The 20,579-nt window shown below is 39.9% G+C and overlaps 1 protein-coding gene across 1 annotated transcript in view; it reads left to right on the top strand.

The window, feature by feature from the left end:
• tut4 (terminal uridylyl transferase 4) overlaps positions 1–20,579 on the top strand; it is a 64,186-nt gene that overhangs the window by 18,599 nt on the left and 25,008 nt on the right. Inside the window, exons 11-21 of the mRNA XM_061976085.2 lie at positions 6,382–6,508; positions 6,775–6,894; positions 11,897–12,091; positions 12,163–12,337; positions 12,419–12,945; positions 13,197–13,347; positions 13,641–13,727; positions 18,356–18,459; positions 18,543–18,600; positions 18,673–18,776; positions 18,855–18,944. Coding sequence (XP_061832069.2) covers positions 6,382–6,508; positions 6,775–6,894; positions 11,897–12,091; positions 12,163–12,337; positions 12,419–12,945; positions 13,197–13,347; positions 13,641–13,727; positions 18,356–18,459; positions 18,543–18,600; positions 18,673–18,776; positions 18,855–18,944 — 1,738 coding nt within the window. The remainder of the gene's footprint in view (positions 1–6,381; positions 6,509–6,774; positions 6,895–11,896; positions 12,092–12,162; positions 12,338–12,418; positions 12,946–13,196; positions 13,348–13,640; positions 13,728–18,355; positions 18,460–18,542; positions 18,601–18,672; positions 18,777–18,854; positions 18,945–20,579) is intronic.

The raw sequence follows: 20,579 nt of genomic DNA, 5'->3' as shown, positions 1-20,579 counted from the left end.
ATATTAACTATATGTGTTAAACATGTTTGCATTATCTTTAAACACCTTTAACTTAACAATATTAACTATATGTGTTAAACATGCTTGTATTATCATTAATCACCTTTAACTTGTTAACAATATTAACTATATGTATTAAATAAACTTGTATTTTCTTTAAACACCTTTAATTTATTAACAATATTAACTATATGTGTTAAACATGCTTGTATTATCATTAAACACCTTTAACTTGTTAACAAAAACATATGTTTCATAAATAAGTAAATATAAATTATATATATGAATGAGGTAGATCCCCACGACTTGATCAATTGAAAAGTAGCTCGCCTGCAGAAAAAGTGTGAGCACCCCTGTCATATAATGTTCGTGCCACACAAGTATGGTGTAAATATAAGTATATAAACCAGTAATAAGTCACACAAATTTAAGTACAGATTACAACAAATCTAAAGTTTTACTTCTTCAACATGTCCAACTCATACATGTATAACACAAATATTGGTGTTATTATGAGTTTATAGTTTCTATGTTTTAACTTTATGTCATGACATGATGCCTATTTGGCTCCTTTTATAATATTTTGATTTTTTTGAGGGTGATGGTTCCACAAAAACAGCCAAATTCCAGGTTTTCAATTTGAAGCCTCACTTGACCTCGTTCTCCGGACTGTGGTAAAGTGTTTGGTCACTTGCTGGCGCCGTGACACCAAGGTGCAGAGACGGCAGGCGACTGTCAAGTTACAAGTCCTTTTAATTAGGGACAGTGCAGGAACAAAACTTGAAGGCGCTAACAAATAACAAGTGCACAAAGCAGAAAGCCGCAATTGGCAATTAACCAACCATAATGGAGGAGACGAGCTGGACCTAAATAGAACTAATTAACAATGAGGAACAGGTATGCTAGCAGGACAAGGAACAAAAAGTACAGGTGCCGCAAAACACAGTGACCAAACCTGAAATACCGCAAAACAAGAGCACCACGGAAATGAAATCAAACACAAGAAAATGACTAACAAAGTCCAAACTCTCAGGACAGTGTTACCACGTGACGGGAGAGTGTCTGCAGACTCTCGTTTGCACTGTGGCGAGCCATCAGTCCGGCTAGTTGCTCTTTGACGCACGCCGAGCGAGGCTCCACGGAAGTCGGGGCAGTGAAACAAGGCGACTGGCTACAGCAGCCCATAAAACGTTTGTCAATGCCGGCAAACGCGGAAGTATAGCTCCACTCCTTTGGATAGAGTGCACCGGTATTTAAGCTGCACCCACCAGATTTTAGAAGAACATTATTTACATATATAAGTACTGGACCATAAACCGCACATATATACCGGTAGGAAAAGGTTTTTTTAAATGTATATTTACATACCTTAATTGTTTTCTAAACAGTGTCTGTAACACGGCAGTAAAACAGCTGATCAAACAAAACAGAAGTCATCGTCATGGACCCATTAGCTTCGGAAGTTTGCTCTCCAATCAGCTAAACAGACTCAATAACGCCACTGAATTTACAAAACTGAACCAATACAAAAATAATGCCATTGTAAGTTAATAATACTAACACTTGTAAATGTGTTCGCATATTTGCTAATGCTATCAACACTAGGTTGATTACATTACGATAGCACATACAAATATGCATGAAAACACTCCTACCGACATCACACACGGGACGGTTTAGTAAGTAAGAATTGTTTTACCGTATTTTTCGGAGTATAAGTCGCTCCGGAGTATAAGTCGCACCGGCCGAAAATGCATAACAAAGAAGGAAAAAACATATATAAGTCGCACTGGAGTATAAGTCGCATTTTTGGGGAAATTTATTTGATTCTATGTAACTGTTTTTATATTGTTTTACTTTCTTTTTTATTCAAGATTTTTTTTTAAATTTATTAATCTTATTTTATTTAATAATTTTTTTTAAAAAGGACCTTATCTTCACCAAATTAGGCATAATAATGTGTTAATTCCACGACTGTATATATCGGTATCGGTTGATATCGGTATCGGTAATTAAGAGTTGGACAATATCGGAATATCGGATATCGGCAAAAAAGCCATTATCGGACATCCCTAATTCTAACTCATTAATAAAAGTTAACAAAAGTCAGCTAACAATGGAGCCAATAGGAGTCGCTCCGTTCCGTCTAAAAACGCACCAAAAACACTCAAAAACCTTTTTCATCGTTTATATGCACGCTGTAAGTACAAAACCCAAAAGCAGTGAAGTTGGCACGTTGTGTACCGTATTTTCCGCACTATAAGGCGCACCTAAAAACCACAAATGTTCTCAAAAGCTGACAGTGCGCCTTATAATCCGGTGCGCCTTATATATGGGTTAATATTAATATTAATTTTCATAAAGTTTAAGTCTCGCAACTACGGTAAACAGCCGCCATCTTTTTTCCCCGTAGAAGAAGCGCGTGGTGCATGCTGGGATATGTGACGTTTCATTTCCATTTGTGTGTTTATGTAAAGACCCCAAAATGGCTCCTATTAAGTGTGTTGTCTGTCTAATTATAAATAATGCAGACGAGGCGTGTTAACTGAGTTCTCAACGTTTACTCACAGCGTGCTCATAACCACATTCTAACTGCCAGCATACAACAACGCTTCTCAGGGCTACCGCGCATGCTCGTCACTATCGTTGCATGCTGGGTAGTGTAGTTGTTATATTTGCTAGCTCATAACATCACATTAAGAGACACGCTTACGCGCTTAATTCAATACTCGCCGTCATTCCGGGTGGATTGACAAAAGACCTCCAGCCGCTAGATATTGGTGTCAACAGGGCATTCGAAGCTAGACTGCTAACTGCGTGGGAACAGTGGATGACAGAAGGCGAACACACGTGACGTTCACCAAGACAGGGAGACAGCGCCGGACGACATACGCCAACATCTGCCAGTGGATCGTAAATGCCTGGGCAGATATTTCGGTCACAACTGTGGTCCGAGCTTTCCGGAAGGCAGGATTCACAGAACTGCTGGACAACAGCGACACTGACTCCGATTACTTCGACGAGACGAAGCCGGCCATTTTGGATCCCACATTCGCCCAACTTTTCAATTCGGACACCGAAGGAGAATAATTCGAGGGATTTATGAATGAAGAATAACTTCAGAAAGTGAGCGTTATGTTTATTTTGTGTGTTGTGACATTAACGTTCGAGCAACATTATGTTGCTATTGCTCTGCACTATTTTGAATTTTACTATGTTTGTGATTGCACATTTGCGTACATTTTGGGAGTGAACAGAGTTGTTAGAACGCTGGTTTTTAATATATTATTAAAGTTTGACTGACCTATCTGACTGTTTTTTTGACATTCCTTTAGCGCAGTTAGATGCGGCTTACAACACGGGGCGGCTTATAGGTGGACAAAGTTTTGAAATATGCCGTTCATTGAAGGCGCGGCTTATAACCCAGGGCGCCTTATGGTGCGGAAAATACGGTAAATGGTAAATAAATACATAATACAATGATTTTCAAATCCTTTTCAATTGAATAGACTGCAAAGACAAGATACCGTATCTTTTGGAGTATAAATCGCTCCGGAGTATAAGTCGCACCGGCCGAAAATGCACAATAAAGAAGGAAAAAAAACATATATAAGTCGCACTGGAGTATAAGTCGCATTTTTTGGGGAAATGTATTTGATAAAAGCCAACACCAGGAATAGACATTTGAAAGGCAATTTAAAATAAATAAAGAATAGTGAACAACAGGCTGAATAAGTGTACGTTATATGAGGCATAAATAACCAACTGAGAACGTGCCTGGTATGTTAACGTAACATATTATGGTAAGAGTCATTCAAATAACTATAACATATAGAACATGCTATACGTTTACCAAACAATCTGTCACTCCTAATCGCTAAATCCCATGAAATCTTATACGTCTAGTCTCTTATGTGAATGAGCTAAAAAATATTATTTGATATTTTACGGTAATGTGTTAATAATTTCACACATAAGTCGCTCCTGACTATAAGTCGCACCCCCAGCCAAACTATGAAAAAAAACTGCGACTTATAGTCCGAAAAATACGGTAGTTGCATTGTAAAACTTCCAAACGTTGCTTGGAGTGATGAATGAAGAATTCTTTTGAGCAGAAACGCTGTCGACGAATACTAGACGAAACGGGATATACTTCCGGTTCAAGGCACGAAACAGGAAGTACATTTTCAACCCGCAGCACCTGCAGTGAGCGACCTCGTCCAAAAGATGGCGCCACAGCACAAACAATAACACACCTTTACAGTGTCTGTCGGTGTTGAAAACTATTGAGTTGAGTTTGAGTTTATTTCGAACATGCAAGCATACAACATGATACATCACAATTTCCAGTTTCTCTTTTCAACATGTCCGAAAAGGAGTAGGACGAAGCAGAGTTTATTTAATCCTACTTCGTTCTTGTACATAACAGTTGCTAAAACTTTTGTTCACTTCCTGTTCTCAATTTATTCACGATATACTCCATAAGTAATCACAATAAAAATAAATAATAATTGGTGAAGTAAGTCATATTTAATAAGTAAGATTATTTTGAGAATGAAAGAATGGATGGATGAAATACAAAACATTACGGCCGTTGGCAAAAAAAAAATCCATGAATAAGCCACATCGTTTTATAAGCCGCAGGGTTAAAAGCCTAGGAAAAAAGTAGCGGCTTATAGTTCGAAAAATACAGTAAGCTATCAGCATCAGTCTTGAGATGCAGACTCAGTAACAGCTTGAAAAAATAATTGCGTGCATCTCTAATCAAGACATTCATATTTCCTGAGAGTTATGGCACAAAAGCCAGATAATCCAACAAGTTATCTGCAAAGAGACCCTGGACTAATGCGCGGCCAAAATTGAAAGCCCTGACTGATCCCAATAACCATACCGTATTTTTCGGACTATAAACCGCAGTTTTTTTTTCATAGTTTGTCCGGGGGTGAAGACTTAAACTCAGGAGCGACTTATGTGTGAAATTATTAACAAATTACCGTAAAATATCAAATGATATTATTTAGCTCATTCACGTAAGAGACTAGACCAGGGGTCTGCAACCCGCGGCTCTGGAGCCGCATGCGGCTCTTTCATGCCTTCGCCGTGGCTCCCTTTGGCTTTGAAACCGAATGTCAACAAATAATGGTTACTTGACTTAATATACTTCATTTCATTTAGTTAGTTTATTTTAATTTAACAGTTGTTATTTTGGAGACTTCTGGGATCTTGTCATATGAAAATAAAACACATTTTAATGTATTGTCAAAGGAAGTGTAGGTCACAGCCCTAATGCGACATCTCTTTTGTATTGTATTGTTTTTAGTGGTCAACCTCTAGCAATGGACGGATCAGAAAAAAGAAACATTTTATTTACTTAAATTTTTATTAATTTGCTTTCATTGATGACGAGGTTGTTGTTTTCCGTCTTTAGTCAGATGAATATGCCGTAATAGTAGCCTTGAGAAAAATGGAATGAGTTCCATCTATCCATTCTCTACCGCTTGTCCCTTTTGGGGTCTGATTTTTATTTTTTTTATTCATTAATAAGGGAAGGAAGAGTGTATTTTTTTTTTTCTAATATTCAAAATTATTTGGTGATTTGCTTCGTTATGCCCAGAAATAAAATGCGAGTCGTTTTTGTCAAGTGTTCATAAGTCCAAGTGTAAGGAAACTATAAGTGGTGTTATCGTCATATTAGGAATAGAACAGAGTTTGCGGCTCTAGGTGGGTTATATTTGGGGGGAAATGGGCTCCAATGGCTCTTTGTATGCTGAAGGTTGCCGACCCCTGGACTAGACGTATAAGATTTCATCGGATTTAGCAATTAGGAGTGACACATTGTTTGGTAAACGTATAGCATGTTCTATATGTTATAGTTATTTGAATGACTCTTACCATAATATGTTACGTTAACATACCAGGCACCTTCTCAGTTGGTTATTTATGTGTCATATAACGTACACTTATTCAGCCTGTTGTTCACTATTCTTTATTTATTTTAAATTGCCTTTCTAATGTCTATTCTTGGTGTTGGGTTTTATCAAATACATTTCCCCAAAAAATGCGACTTATACTCCAGTGCGACTTATATATGTTTTTTTCCTTCTTTATTATGCATTTTCGACCGGTGCGACTTAAAGTCCGAAAAATACGGTACTTGGCCCCTGCAAGACAAAGGCTTGAATACAGGGCTTCAGGTTGTGCAGAATTGTAAAATCACTGTCTAAAGTTCAACTTTATGCAATATGCCTTGCTTGTGCAGTTCAACAATCCTACAACATTCAAATCCAGATTTTATTTGTGTATTTTTTTAAAAATAAGTTTTGACCAAAAACTTACATTTGACAAGTTTAGGCAGTCATTGTTTCTTCTCACTCTTTACAGCGACCTGGTGTGCAAAGTGAGTGCAGGCAATGATGTCGCTTGTTCCACCACATTTCACCTGGCAGCCTTGACTCAAAGGGAGCCCAGGTTGGTTCCCCTGGTGTTGGCTTTCCGCTACTGGGCAAGGGTGAGTAGGCGATTGACATTTCAGCTCAAATAAACCACCGTAAATCTACTCTCCTGGGGTTCTAGATCTTTTTGAATATATTCGATGAGTTGGCTAAATGTGTTGTTGGTATCAATGAGCATACATGGCAGTATTAGACTGATAGTATAACATCTTTCTAAAATCTGATAAAGACAGAATACATAATGAGTCTTATTTTAAGCAATGATATAATGCAGTCATGTAGTTGTGGTCATGCTGAGTGTTTTCTTATTCTACTTATGCAGCTGTGTCACATCGACTGCCAGGCTGAGGGTGGCATCCCCCCGTATTCCTTGGCCCTCATGGTCATATTCTTCTTGCAGCAAAGGAAAGATCCAATTCTCCCTGTCTACTTGGGCCATTGGGTAAGTACTAGAGATGCGCGGTTTGCGGACACAACCGCGGATTATCCGCGGATTATCCGCGGGTCGGGCGGTTGAAATAAAAAAAAATTAGATTTTATCCGCGGGTCGGGCGGTTGAAATAAAAAAAAATTAGATTTTAAATAGATTCAGGCGGGTGGCAGTTAAACCAATTCGGAAATATATATACATAGTTAAATGTTGTTACCCACATACGAAAAACGAGCAGCACTCTTTGAAACAGGCAATTATTTATCATCAGGCACCTGCAGCACGCCACAACAGAAGAAGAAGAAAAAAAAAAGATGGCAACGCCTGCAGCAAACGTGGTACGCGACAAACTAAAAAAGGGAATACTAAAGACCAGGGGAAAAAAAGGCCAGAAAAATTCAGCGTGGACTCGTTTTTATGAGGTTGTAAATCAGGATGATAGTAATGCTGGCTACGTGATTTGCAAGAGCTGCGACGCTGTTTATGTCTACGACAGTCACAAAACCGGGACATCTAACATGGTGCATCACATTTGTGCAAAACCCCGAACCTCCACAAACACCCTGAGCATGAGCAGTTTCGTCCGCCGTGATCCCAGAAGAGTGCCACAGGATGTTAAAACAAGGCTTACAGATGCATGTGTGAACGCAGCTGCCTGCAGCAGTTTGAGTGGCGCGAGCGCGCTTGGAGGTGCGCTCAGCGCGACTCCCAGATGATTGCGCACTGGTGTGCGTCTGGGCCGTGACAGCGTGGCACGCATTGAATGTCTCTGCTCCATTGGATCAGTCTCCTTTCTTTAACAGGCAAAAGCTTTATAACCTCACTAATGCCTTGCATCGTCTATATTAGATATATAACAACGGGTGGGTGCGGGCGGGTGCGGTTTTGATAAAATGTTAGTTCGGGTGGATGGCGGATGGGTGACGACTTTCGTGATGCGGTTGCGGATGAAATAATTGCCTATCCGCGCATTCTAGTAAGTACGGTCTAACTTACATCCTGCTACCATTTATTTTTGGGATTTCCACTTCCAGTTAAAAGGTGTGGGAAGAATAAGTACACATAAATGTATACGTTTGTTTTTTTGCATTCTGTATATCAAGCTAAAACTACCGTAAACATTCTGGACAGTTCTAGGACTGATTTTCATATTTTCATATTTTATTTTGATTTGTTAGATTTTTGCTGGCATACAGCACAGCTAATAGGGATCCCCAGAGATTAAAAAAAGATCTTGTTTGTGACTTGGTAAACCTCAAAAAGGCTAACACACGGCAGAGATTGGATAATAGAGATGCACGGAAATGAAACTGAAAATGAGAACCACGAGTAAAAAGATATTTCCTGAAGTGAACTTGCTGCACTTGTGACGCTGTCTTGTTGTTGACATAAAACCACATCAGAAGCAGCTTGCCTCGTTACATCAAGTGTTGCAAAGGACCTAAAAGTAAATAATTAGATTACGCGTTACTAGTAAAAGTAACAACGTTATTACGAACACTGTGTATAAGTAAATAATAGCAGGTAGCAGCTCACACATTGTCATACTTTCTGTAACATCCAGGAAGAAATAATGTGAGTTAACATGTCTCACTAATAAGCTACCTGATGGAGCCCAGAATTGTTTTTATTTACGGTAAATATTCGCAACATTTCAGGGTTCCTCACAAGGAAACCTTACAATGTATTTAATCAATAATCTCCATACCATCACAGATGCTGGCTTTTGAATTTTGCGCCTATAACAGTCCGGATGGTTCTTTTCCTCTTTGCATCCAGTCCATCTTAGATGAGCTCGGGCCCAGCGGTGTTTCTGGATGTTGTTGATAAACGCCTTTCGCTTTGCATAGTAGAGTTTTAACTTGCACTTACAGACGTAGCAACAAACTGTATTTATTGACAGTGGTTTTCTGAAGTGTTCCTGAGCCCATGTGGTGATGTCCTTTACACACTGATGTCGGTTTTTGATGCAATACCGCCTGAGGGATCGAAGGTCGCGGGCTTTCAGTGTTGGTTTTTGGCCTCGCCGCTTACGTGCAGTGATTTCTCTAGATTCTCTGAACCTTTTGATGATATTACGGACCGTAGATGGTGAAATCCCTAAATTCCTTACAATAGCTCGTTGAGAAATGTTGTTGTCGACAATTTGCTCACACATTTGTTCACAAAGTGGTGACTCTCGCCCCATCCTTGTTTGTGAATGACTGAGCATTTCATGGAATCTACTTTTATACCCAATCATGGCACCCACCTGTTCCCAATTAGCCTGTTCACCTGCGGGATGTTCCAAATAAGTGTTTGATGAGCATTCCTCAACATTCTCAGTCTTTTTTGCCACTTGTGCCAGCTTTTTTTAAACATGTTGCAGGCATCAAATTCCAAATGAGCTAATATTTGCAAAAAATAACAAAGTTTTCTAGTTCGAACGTTAAGTATCTTGTCTTTGTAGTCTATTCAATTGAATATAAGTTGAAAAGGATTTGCAAATCATTGTATTCTGTTTTTATTTACCATTTGCACAATGTGATGCCGATAAATGCTTTAAAATGTTATATCGGAAATTATCGGTTTCAACCTCCCGATTTTCCCGGGATACTCCCGAATTTCAGTGCCCCTCCCGAAAATCTCTCCGGGGCAACCATTCTCCCGGATTTCCACCCGGACAACATTATTGGGGGCGTGCCTTAAAGGCATTGCCTTTAGCGTCTTCTACAACCTGTCGTCACGACCACTTTTCCTCCATACAAACAGCGTGCCGGCCCAGTCAAATATAATATATGCGGCTTTTACACACACATAAGTGATTGCAAGTCATACTTGATCAATAGTCATACAGGTCACACTGACGGTGGCCGTATAAACAACTTTAACACTGTTACAAATATGCGCCACATTGTGAACCCACACCAAACAAGAATGACAAACACATTTCGGGAGAACATCCGCACCGTAACACAACATAAACACAACAGAACAAATACCCAGAACCCCTTGCAGCACTAACTCTTCCGCTACCACTCCCCCACCCCCCACTAAATTGACCACACAATTGACCACTAAATGGTAACACCCAGATAAGTTTTTCAACTTGTTTAAGTCAGGGGTCCACGTTAATCAATTCATGGTAAAGTTACATTGTTTAATGCATCCAGCGGGGCATCACAACAAAATTAGGCATAATAATGTGTTAATTCCACGACTGTATATATCGGTATCGGTTGATATCGGAATCGGTAATTAAGAGTTGGACAATATCGGAATATCGGATATCGGCAAAAAAGCCATTATCGGACATCTCTAGTAGGGATGTCCCGATCCGATATTTGGATCGGATCAACTGCCGATATTTGCCAAAAATTGCGTATCGGCAAGGCATGGGAAAATGCCGATCCAGATCCAGTTGAAAAAAAAACTCCGGTCCGTGTTTTCCAACGCACCTATTTAAATAATACATTCCACTTTTCTGCCGCACCGTAATTTCCGTTCCGCATTTTCCAGCACACCTTCAACACATCCACAATTCTCACGCAGTTGCTTTTAGCTGCTGGCATTACACGACAGGCTCTTCTCACTCTTTCCTGCGTCTCCCTCTCACAGACAGCAAGCGCACGTTCTTACACACGTCACATACTGTCACGTCATACGTCACATACTGTCACGTCATACGTCACATACGTATACGCCCTCTCCCAGCAGAGAGCGAGGTAGCGGCATGGCTAACGTTAGCTGTGATGCTAGCGCAGCCGCTAAGGTGCGCGCCTGCTCAAACGTCCTCAGCGCACGGCAAATCTATGTCACGCACAAAATCAAATAAAAAAATAAGCGCATCACAATTTTCGACACACGGACACGACAGAGAAAACTGTTTTCGTCATCATTGTTCAAATATTGTGACGTCTGTCGAGACGCTTATCTCCATTCGGTGCCACACGCCCACACCATCAAAATGCAGAGGCAGGCAAAAATTTCCACATCAACACCGTATGAAAAAATTAGTGATTTGTTTAGTTGTGATTTCCTTCTCTGCATGAAAGTTTAAAAGTAGCATATATTAATGCAGTATGAAGAAGAATGTTTTAATGTAGACATGCAAGCCTTGAAAGAACATTTTGAAAATCAAGACTACATTTCCTGCAAATGGGTGCATTTCTACCCTATATTTTAACTTTAGATTTATTCTCATATCAAACTCTTTTGGCTGTCTTTTTGACACTTACATCAGGCGCCCCCCTCCACACCCTGGATTATAAATGATGTAAATAATTCAATGTGATTATCTTGTGTGATGACTGTATTATGATGATAGTATATATCTGATAGTATATATCTGTATCATGAATCAGTGGACCCCGACTTAAACAAGTTGAAAAACTTATTGGGGTGTTACCATTTAGTGGTCAATTGTACGGAATATGTACTTCACTGTGCAACCTACTAATAAAAGTCTCAATCAATCAATCAAAACACATAGAATCATCATACTGCTGTGATTATATGCATCAAGTGTTCATTCAAGGCTAAGGCAAAATATCGAGATATATATTGTGTATCGCAATATGGCCTTAAAATATCGCAATATTAAAAAAAGGCCATATCGCCCAGCCCTAGTTCAATGATGCCATTTCTGTTTGTCATGTATAATTTTGTCTATTTTGTGTTTATCCTTGAATAAACAGGTCAGTTTCTTGTTACCAACCATTGTGTATTATTCAAACTCCCCTAATTCAGCTGGCTAGTTGTTATCAAGAGTACTAAAACCCTTTTCAACATGATTCTGACAACTAAGTAGGCTAAATAACTTTAAACTTTAATACATGCTCGGATAGGCCAGTATCGGTATCGGATCGGAAATGCAAAAACAATATCGGTATCGGATCGGAAGTGCAAAAACCTGGATCGGGACATCCCTAGTTTTGGGTTTTGTAAATAACTTCTACTGAAAATGAATATCGGCTCCAAATATCAGCCCTGAAAAAAACATGTGGCTGATCTCTAATCTTTGTTCCTGTTTCAGATTGATGGCTTTGATGTAAAGCACGTGGACGAGTATCACCTGACAGGAATTCTCTTGGACATGTTTGTCCGATGGGAGTACAGACCTGCGAGCTCCACGGACGGACACGGAGAGAATCAAAAGGAAGCTACGGGGGAAGGCAGACCCAAACCAGAGCACAACAAAGCGGATGAAACGCACTATTCGAACGGCTTGGTGAGTAGAACGTTAGCAGGAAAGCGATAATGCATTTTCAGCCTATTCATTGGTTTATGATCTGTTTAAAGGCCCAGCTCACTTTTGAACTGGTCAAGGAAGTGTCACTGGGACAGCTGTGGGTTGAACTCCTGCGCTTCTACACGCTTGAGTTTGCACTGGAAGAATACATCATCAGCGTGCGATTGAAAGAGCTTCTCTCTCGGGAAATGAAGAACTGGCCTCGTCGCAGGCTTGCTATTGAAGGTACGTGTGTGTGTGTTGATCCTCATTAATGCTTGGAGAAATACAAAACAAGTCACTGAGTTAACTGTCTCTTTCACAAAGATCCCTTTGCTCTGAAGAGGAACGTGGCACGCAGCTTGAACAGTCAAATGGTGTTTGAGTACATACAGGAGCGCTTCCGTACCGCTTACAAGTACTTCGCCTGCCCCCAGAGAAAAAGCACGGCAGCGCAACAGAAAAGCAAGACGGCTGGCAAGCAAGGGCCCAAGTTGTACCGAGGAGCGAAAAAGGAGGCGGCATGTCTGAAGAAGACGAAGAGTACTTTTAAGGATTTAGACGGAACCAGTCGGGCGTCAAAGGATGGCGACAATAAAGGCGACTCAGATCGGTCCATAAAGAGAAATGAGAAGACGCTGCACGCCGGCCTCAAGGACATGGTCCTCCGTGAAGAGGACCGACCTTCCGAACGCCTGTCAATCACTTCCCTGTCTGCCAACGGCTTATTGGACAGTGACCAGGAGGAAGAAGAGGGTAATAACGAGGAGAAGTGTGTTTCCGAAAGAGAGGGGATCGCGCCGTCGGAAGAGTTTCACTACTTCTTTGATAAGATGATTTTCACTGATGGGAAGGTAATGGAGGTGGACGGCGTTCCCCTTTTTGTGTGCATTAAACAGCGAAAAACAGTTTTTTGTAGTCATTTTTATTTCATTGTTCATGAACAGATTCACATTTTAGAGCTGTATTATACAAAAAGCATAATTTATTGCACGTAAATTTGAAAATTTTCACGTTCATTCCCAAGTTTTTGTTTTGTCAAAATGTGACGTTTCCCTATAGTTTTATTTGCTGTCCTTCATTTAGCGTCTTCTGCCTTTTTCAGCCCCCAAATGTGGTGTGCAGTATTTGCAAGCGAGACGGCCACCTGAAGGACGAGTGTCCGGATGACTTCAAGAAGATCGAGTTGACGAAACTGCCTCCGATGTGTGACGGTTTCAGAGGGATCCTGGATGGGCTTTGCAAACTGTGCCACAGTATGTATTCTCTTTGCAGGGCCAGAGCTCAGAGCAATAGCATATCTACTATCATTAAAAATACCATTACTGTAATATTGTATAATTATTTTTATATTATCAATGCGTTTCGAGGACTTAGAGAGAGCCAGATGTCTTCTGAATGTAGTCCACCTGTGACGCTAAGCTCGCTGTCATAGGCTCCTGCTCACAAATGGCCCTATGCAGGAGAAGAAAGTTCTGGTTCTGTGAATTAGAATTTGTAGGATAGCAATGTCCATAAATATAAAGCTCTCTCCATACGTTCTGTTTAGATGAGCTGGCGCCTACACATGTTGAGCAGCAGAAGAGAGAGCAGATCCTAGGAAGTTTGGAAATGTTCATACGGAAGGAATACAATGGTGAGTGTTAAACCATGACTCGCTTCGTGCAACAAAACCAGCCTCTGGACGAATAGATGCACTACATACATACTGATATTATAATATTACAGTAGGGTTAGGGTGTATTTTTGCCTCATTCCTGTAAGAATCCTGCCTGTGACTGAATCATTAAGGAGTGGAACTATCCAGGACTTTCTGCAGTGTGCTCAAACTACCACAAGTTAGCATCTGTGAGCAGATAACACTGTATCTCTTTCTCTTGCTAATTTATAAGGTCTCATTAGGTCGGTTGTGCATTCTTCACTCACACTTGAAGTGAAGAATGAGGCAAAAATATAACCTTACCCTGTTTATACGCTACATATGTTGAACTCTCCTTTATTTAGCTGAATGTAATGAGTCTGTGGTGGTGATCCTGACTTTTGTTTGTGTTATTGTTGTACACCAACCTGTCTGGGGACTACAGGCGGGACTTTGACATCTTTACATTTGCTCATTATTATGTGCAGTCCCTATTTTAGTAATTTAATTTAATTGAGACATGTATCTACTAAGGGTGTAACGGTACACAAAAATTTCGGTACGGTACGTACCTCGGTTTAGAAGTCACGGTTCGGTTCATTTTCGGTACAGTAAGAAAACAACAAAATATACATTTTTTTGGTTATTTATTTATTTACCAAATTTGTAAACAATGGCTTTATCCTTTTAACATTGGGAACGCTATAATAATTCTGCCCAAAAATAGGGATAGTTCTGTGTGTGATGGATGTGAGCCACCACTAGGCTGATCAGTGCAACAGCAGGCAGTCATGAATGCTAAGGACATCAATAACATACCGTATTTTCCGCACTATAAGGCGCACCGGATTATAAGGCACACCTTCAATGAATGGCATATTTCAAAACTTTGTTCATGTATAAGGCGCACCGGATTATAAGGCGCACCTATGCATCCATTAGATGGAGCTGCGCTAAAGGGAATGTCAACAAAACAGTCAGATAGGTCAGTCAAACTTTATTAATAGATTACAAACCAGCGTTCTGACAACTCCGTTCACTCCCAAAATGAATAAACAGCTGTTTTATTATTTTCCCCGAGGTAAAGTCAGTGAAGTGGTGTTTTGTTTATCTTTGAACAACAGCAAGGTATAACATGTAGTGCAACATTTATATCACATAGTGGAGGGGAACTTTTCCCTGATGCAATAAACACGTAAAAAACAGTGATACTGTTACGGTAAATCAAACGTTAGTGCAATCACAATATAGTAACACTCCAAATAGTGCAGAGCAATAACAATATCAATAACTCAACGTTGCTCAAACGTTAATGTCACACAACACAACACACAAAATAAACATGTAAAGCTCACTTTATGAAGTTATTCCTCATCCACGAATCCCTCGAATTCTTCTTCTTCAGTGTCCGAATTAAACACCATTGATTCGTTTATGTTAAATTCTCTCACTGCTGCTCTATTCCTGTGTTCTACTGCGTGACTGGTCGTCTTAAGTTTAAACTCTGCGTCGTAAGCGTGTCTCTTAATAGGAGCCATTTTTGGGTTCGAAGCGCTTCTTCTTCTACGGGGGAAAATGAACTCGGCGACTGCTTACCGTAGAAGAATAACTTCTTCTTCTACGGGGGGAAAAAGAAGTTGGCGGCTGTTTACCGTAGTTGCGAGACCTAAACTTTATGAAAATGAAGTTTAGGTTTGTTGTGGCTCAATATTGGTCCATATATAAGGCGCACCGGATTATAAGGCGCACTGTCAGCTTTTGAGAAAATTGGAGGTTTTTAGGTGCGCCTTATAGTGTGGAAAATACGGTACATATAAACACAGGGTCCATTGCCAGGGTTAATGTGGTCAACATATATAAAATAAAAACTAAATAAGATAAGGCTCAGAATGGTTTCATAACAAAACCTTTCTGCATTTAAAGTGCTTTTTTTGATTGATTGATTGAGACTTTTATTAGTAGATTGCACAGTACAGTACATATTCCGTACAATTGACCACTAAATGGTAACACCCGAATAAGTCTTCAACTTGTTTAAGTCGGGGTCCACGTTAATCAACATTAAACTGCCTCAAGTTGTTGCTCAGATTAAATAAAATGACAAAACTTTTCTTCTACATATAAAAAGTGCAACATTTAAACAGTTTCAAGTCAACTCAGCTTCAGATTAACTTTTCTTCCCCCCCCCCAGCCTTTAACCCTGGTGACTTTCACTCAATCTTCATGTTTTTTGCCAGACAAATCAGTCTGCAGAAAGAAGTGGGTCACAATCTAGTTTTTAATGCAATATGGTCTTAAATCTGCTGCTATAAAAACATTTGTTATTGCTTTTGCCCTGTCTGACTCGCCGAGGAGAGGCTGCTTGAATGCGGTGTTTGCACCACGCTCGTCTTTATCTTCGTTGAAGCGACGTTCACTTGGGGGTGGTGACGCTTCAAATGGGTTAGCATGTTTGACGTGTTGCCAGAAGAATACTCTACGGCTGCAGAACAATGTCGGCAAACCGCTTTCGCTTTGTTGTCGTAGCCCGGTCGCTGCTAGCATGCCTTGTGTTGTGCTTCTGTGTCCATTGTTTACTCAATGTACGGTGCGCTACTTAATATGTCCGTGTGGAAACTTGTTTGGTACACCTCCGCACAGAACCGACACCCCCGTACCGAAACGGTTCAATACAAATTCACGTACCGTTACACCCTTAGTATTTACTTATCATACATTTAATTGTATAAGCAGTTAGGCTCCAAAGTAGGCACGTTCCAATCAGCATTTTTGACCTCTGAACCAGATCTGAATTTTTCTTTTGGCCTCTGATTTCGAGTCCCGATCAGATATTTTGACAATAGATTATGGAAGTGAAAATGTTTCATAGCAAGTAACTAAAATAAACATATGGAGACATTTTTATTCAATTAAATTCAGAACATGGTGTTGTAAATCTTGTTAAATTTATGACATTGGTCCTTTTTTTTAGCAAAATAAAGTGGATAGTTCACAATAATAAACAACAGCATTGTCGTGTCGACCATAAACAGGTACTATACTTGGTATCCATGCTATCGATACCTGTATTAGTCTGCTCACCCTTGTTTACATTCAAGATCTCAAGCCTGGTAGCTTCTTACGATGTGTAGTGCAACATGTTTAGTTGTTTATCATCCTGTAGGCCTTCTGTGATCATGATACTCGAAAGAAACTTTGTTTCTTATCCGCCATATTGACGAGGGTTAGTAATAGAAGCGGCTTTGCATTATGGATGGACATTAGCGGTAGAAAATGGATGGATTAGCCAGGCTTAGATGACGGTTAGGATTAGACCTTCTGGAGCCAATTCATCCTAGTTTCCTTTTTGTGGCAAAACAGAGCATTGCAATGTGTCGCCACGCTCCGCCCACATCCTAAGGTTTTTAAGATAAGATCCGACCATCTGTTTGCCATCAACAAATCTGATTAGGGCTAATTTGGGCAAATGCCCTAGGTGGTGACCCTTGGATTTTGCCTAAAATACCAACTTCAGAATATCCTGATTGGTCTGTTAATTTTTTTTTTACAGTTCAGGGGTTGCGACTGACTGTTTTGGTGTGTTTGCGACCTGTAAAATACATTTTCACCGAGCTACGCACGCCTCTAAAGAGTAGAAATGGGTAAATGACACCTCAGGGAGTGTGTGCCACACTCACTGGCTGCATTGACACTGCAATTGTGTTGGTGTTTCAAAATGATGCCATTATTTTACCTGCAAATAATATAAATAGTTAGCCAATATAATTGTTTTTTTAACTTTAAGCTCTGCAGGAACAAATATGAAACACGTTACTCTGGTCAATGAGCCAAATAGTGAACAAGAAAAGAAGAATATTTACCTTATTTGTCGCTATAAGATCATAATGATCCCACATGTTGGAACTTTTCATTTTTCACAGTTCCACTTAAATTGACGATAGCGACAAAAACCTTTATTTAAGCATTAAATGTCAGCATTTCTGTAAAGGTGTTGTTAGAATAATTGTTTCTAAATTATCACAAAAACGTTGTTACACTGAGGGTCTGGTGAGAAGACAAAAGCTGTCTTTGAAACCTACCAAGAGTAAGGCTCGTAAAACTCTACTGTGTAGGGGGGGGAGCAAGAGGAAGGTGTTCCTGTGTTCTTTCATGTATGGTAATCAACAGAAAGATATTGTTCTAACCCAAGGACTTCAAAGCGGAGAGAAGACAGGATCTGCCCAATTTCCAGACGACCTCTTTTTGAACCTCCTTTTTGAACTTGTTTACGAACGTCTTTTTGAACTATTTTACGAACACTTTTTGAACTGTCCTTTTCTGTGAATTGTTTACGACCTTTTCTGTGAACTTTTTGCGACCTTTGTTCTTTGGAAACAGCGGTGGCCATGTGGTCGGGGAGGGTCCAAAATAAAAGGAGGCGTGCAATCTTTTGGCAGAGCTTGCTGAGATACTGTACAAGGGTACAGTGTACAGACGACTCTCCTCAATATTGAGTCCAAATTGAATTATGTCTCTGTTTAATTCTTTGCCTCTTGTCTTGTTTAATAGATGTCATCAGTGTCTGAACCTGACAGGTGTCTTCATGTTCAATGGCACGGATGACACTGTTTCTTGTGTGTCTGCAGATAAAGCTCAGTTGTGTTTGTTTGGATCCTCCAAGAATGGCTTCGGTTTCCATGACAGCGACCTCGACATTTGCATGACCCTTGAGGGTCATGAGACTGCAGAGGTATGCACACTTACACTAAACGTAACAGTGCGCTATCATTAGGAGTGGACATGTCAAAGTGTTGTCGCGTGTTGTTTGTGCAGAAGCTGAACTGCAAGGAGATCATTGAATGCCTTGCTAAAGTACTAAAGAAGCACCCAGGTAAATGTATTGATTCACTTGTAAAACTGAATCTGACCTCATGTAATCTCAGATACTCTTCTAATTTTTAAGGTCTGAGGAACATCTTGCCGATTACAACTGCAAAAGTGCCTATAGTGAAGTTTGAACACAAACAGAGTGGTTTGGAGGGAGACATCAGTCTCTACAACACCTTAGTATGTGACCGGCCTAATTCATTCTATATTATTTGTGCAGAAACTCTTCATTAAATTGAATTTATTCATCTGTGGTAGGCACAGCATAACACCAGAATGCTGGCCTTGTATGCAGCCTTGGATCAACGCGTGCAGTTCCTTGGATATATGATAAAGGTCTTTGCAAAGGTAGGCCGAAAAAGTTAATCAACTTCGCCAAAAACAACATTTACGGTTGAATACAGGTTGTATACATTTGAGTGCAGTATTTTGAGGGGTTATTGTCTAGTTCCGAAAGGATTTTGCCGGCTTTGAGAATGTAGTGTCCTTTTGCATCAGCATTTTCAGTTTTGCATTGTTAGATGTCCAAAGTGTGGCCCGCAGCTAATTTTTAAATGATTATTACCAAAAAAATATATAAAAAGTGGACTAAAAGTGTAAACGTGTAATGTAACGAGAAAATGTTGTAATATTGACACTAGAAATGTCCGATAATGGCTTTTTTGCCGATATTCCGATATTGTTCAACTCTTAATTACCGATTCCGATATCAACCGATACCGATATATACAGTCGTGGAATTAACACATTATTATGCCTAATTTTGTTGTGATGCCCCGCTGGATGCATTAAACAATGTAACAAGGTTTTCCAAAATAAATGGGAAAAAAATGCCAACATGGCACCGTCATATTTACTATTGAAGTCACAAAGTGCTTTTTTTTTTTTAACATGCCTCAAAACAGCAGCTTGGAATTTGGGACATGCTCTCCCTGAGAGTGCATGAGGAGGTTGAGGTGGGCGGGGTGGAGGGGGGGGTAGGGGGGGTATATTGTAGCGTCCCGGAAGAGTTAGTGCTGCAAGGGCTTCTGGGTATTTGTTCTGTTGTGTTTATGTTGTGCTACGGTGCGTATGTTCTCCCGAAATGTGTTTGTCATTCTTGTTTGGTGTGGGTTCACAGTGTGGCGCATATTTGTAACAGTGTTAAAGTTGTTTATACGGCCACCCTCAGTGTGACCTGTATGGCTGTTGACCAAGTATACAATGCATTCACTTGTGTGTGTGAAAAGCCATAGATATTATGCGAATGGGCCGGCACGCAAAGGCAGTTCCTTTAAGGTTTATTGGCGCTCTGTATCTCTCCCTACGTCCGTGTACACAGCGGTGTTATAAAAAGTCATAAATTTTACTTTTTGAAACCTATACCGATAATTTTGAAATCGATAATATCCGATATTACATTTTAAAGCATTTATCGGCCGATAATATCGGCAGTCCGATATTATCGGACATCCCTAATTGACACTAATAACAATGCTGCCATTAAGGCAGTTTTTACTTTAAAACTGTCATTGCCCAAACAGTTAAAAATCAATGTTTGCATGAGTCAAATGGTATGAATTATTGACCTGTTCAACGCTCCAATTACTTCACATTAAATATTCCGCTTTTATGGGAAAAATAATGCATATATTGTGTGTTTGCCATATAAATGAACAAGGTTTTATTTTACAAAAAGGGCGTAATACATACAAAAAAACAACAACTTATAATCAGCGTATACTGGAGATCAGAAGTCCCCAACATTTTTTCCACCAGGGATCGGTTTAATGTATGCATTATTTTCACGGACCGTCTTTCCACAAGTGGCAGATAAAAACAGCGAAAAATTAGCGTGAGAAATCACCTCACTGTAAACCTGAAGTTGTAATATAAAGGAGGTGTAATATACATCTATTAACAAACCTATTGGTGTGTTTAGTGGGACAGGCGAAAGTTACCGGTAAGTCGAAGAAAATGCGGTAATTTATAAATTAATTATTG

This window comes from Nerophis lumbriciformis, linkage group LG14 (assembly GCF_033978685.3).
Source record: "Nerophis lumbriciformis linkage group LG14, RoL_Nlum_v2.1, whole genome shotgun sequence".
In the NCBI taxonomy this organism is placed as follows: domain Eukaryota; kingdom Metazoa; phylum Chordata; class Actinopteri; order Syngnathiformes; family Syngnathidae; genus Nerophis; species Nerophis lumbriciformis.
The sequence above is the reverse complement of the archived record's forward strand: the minus strand, read 5'-3'. Positions and strand labels throughout refer to the sequence as shown.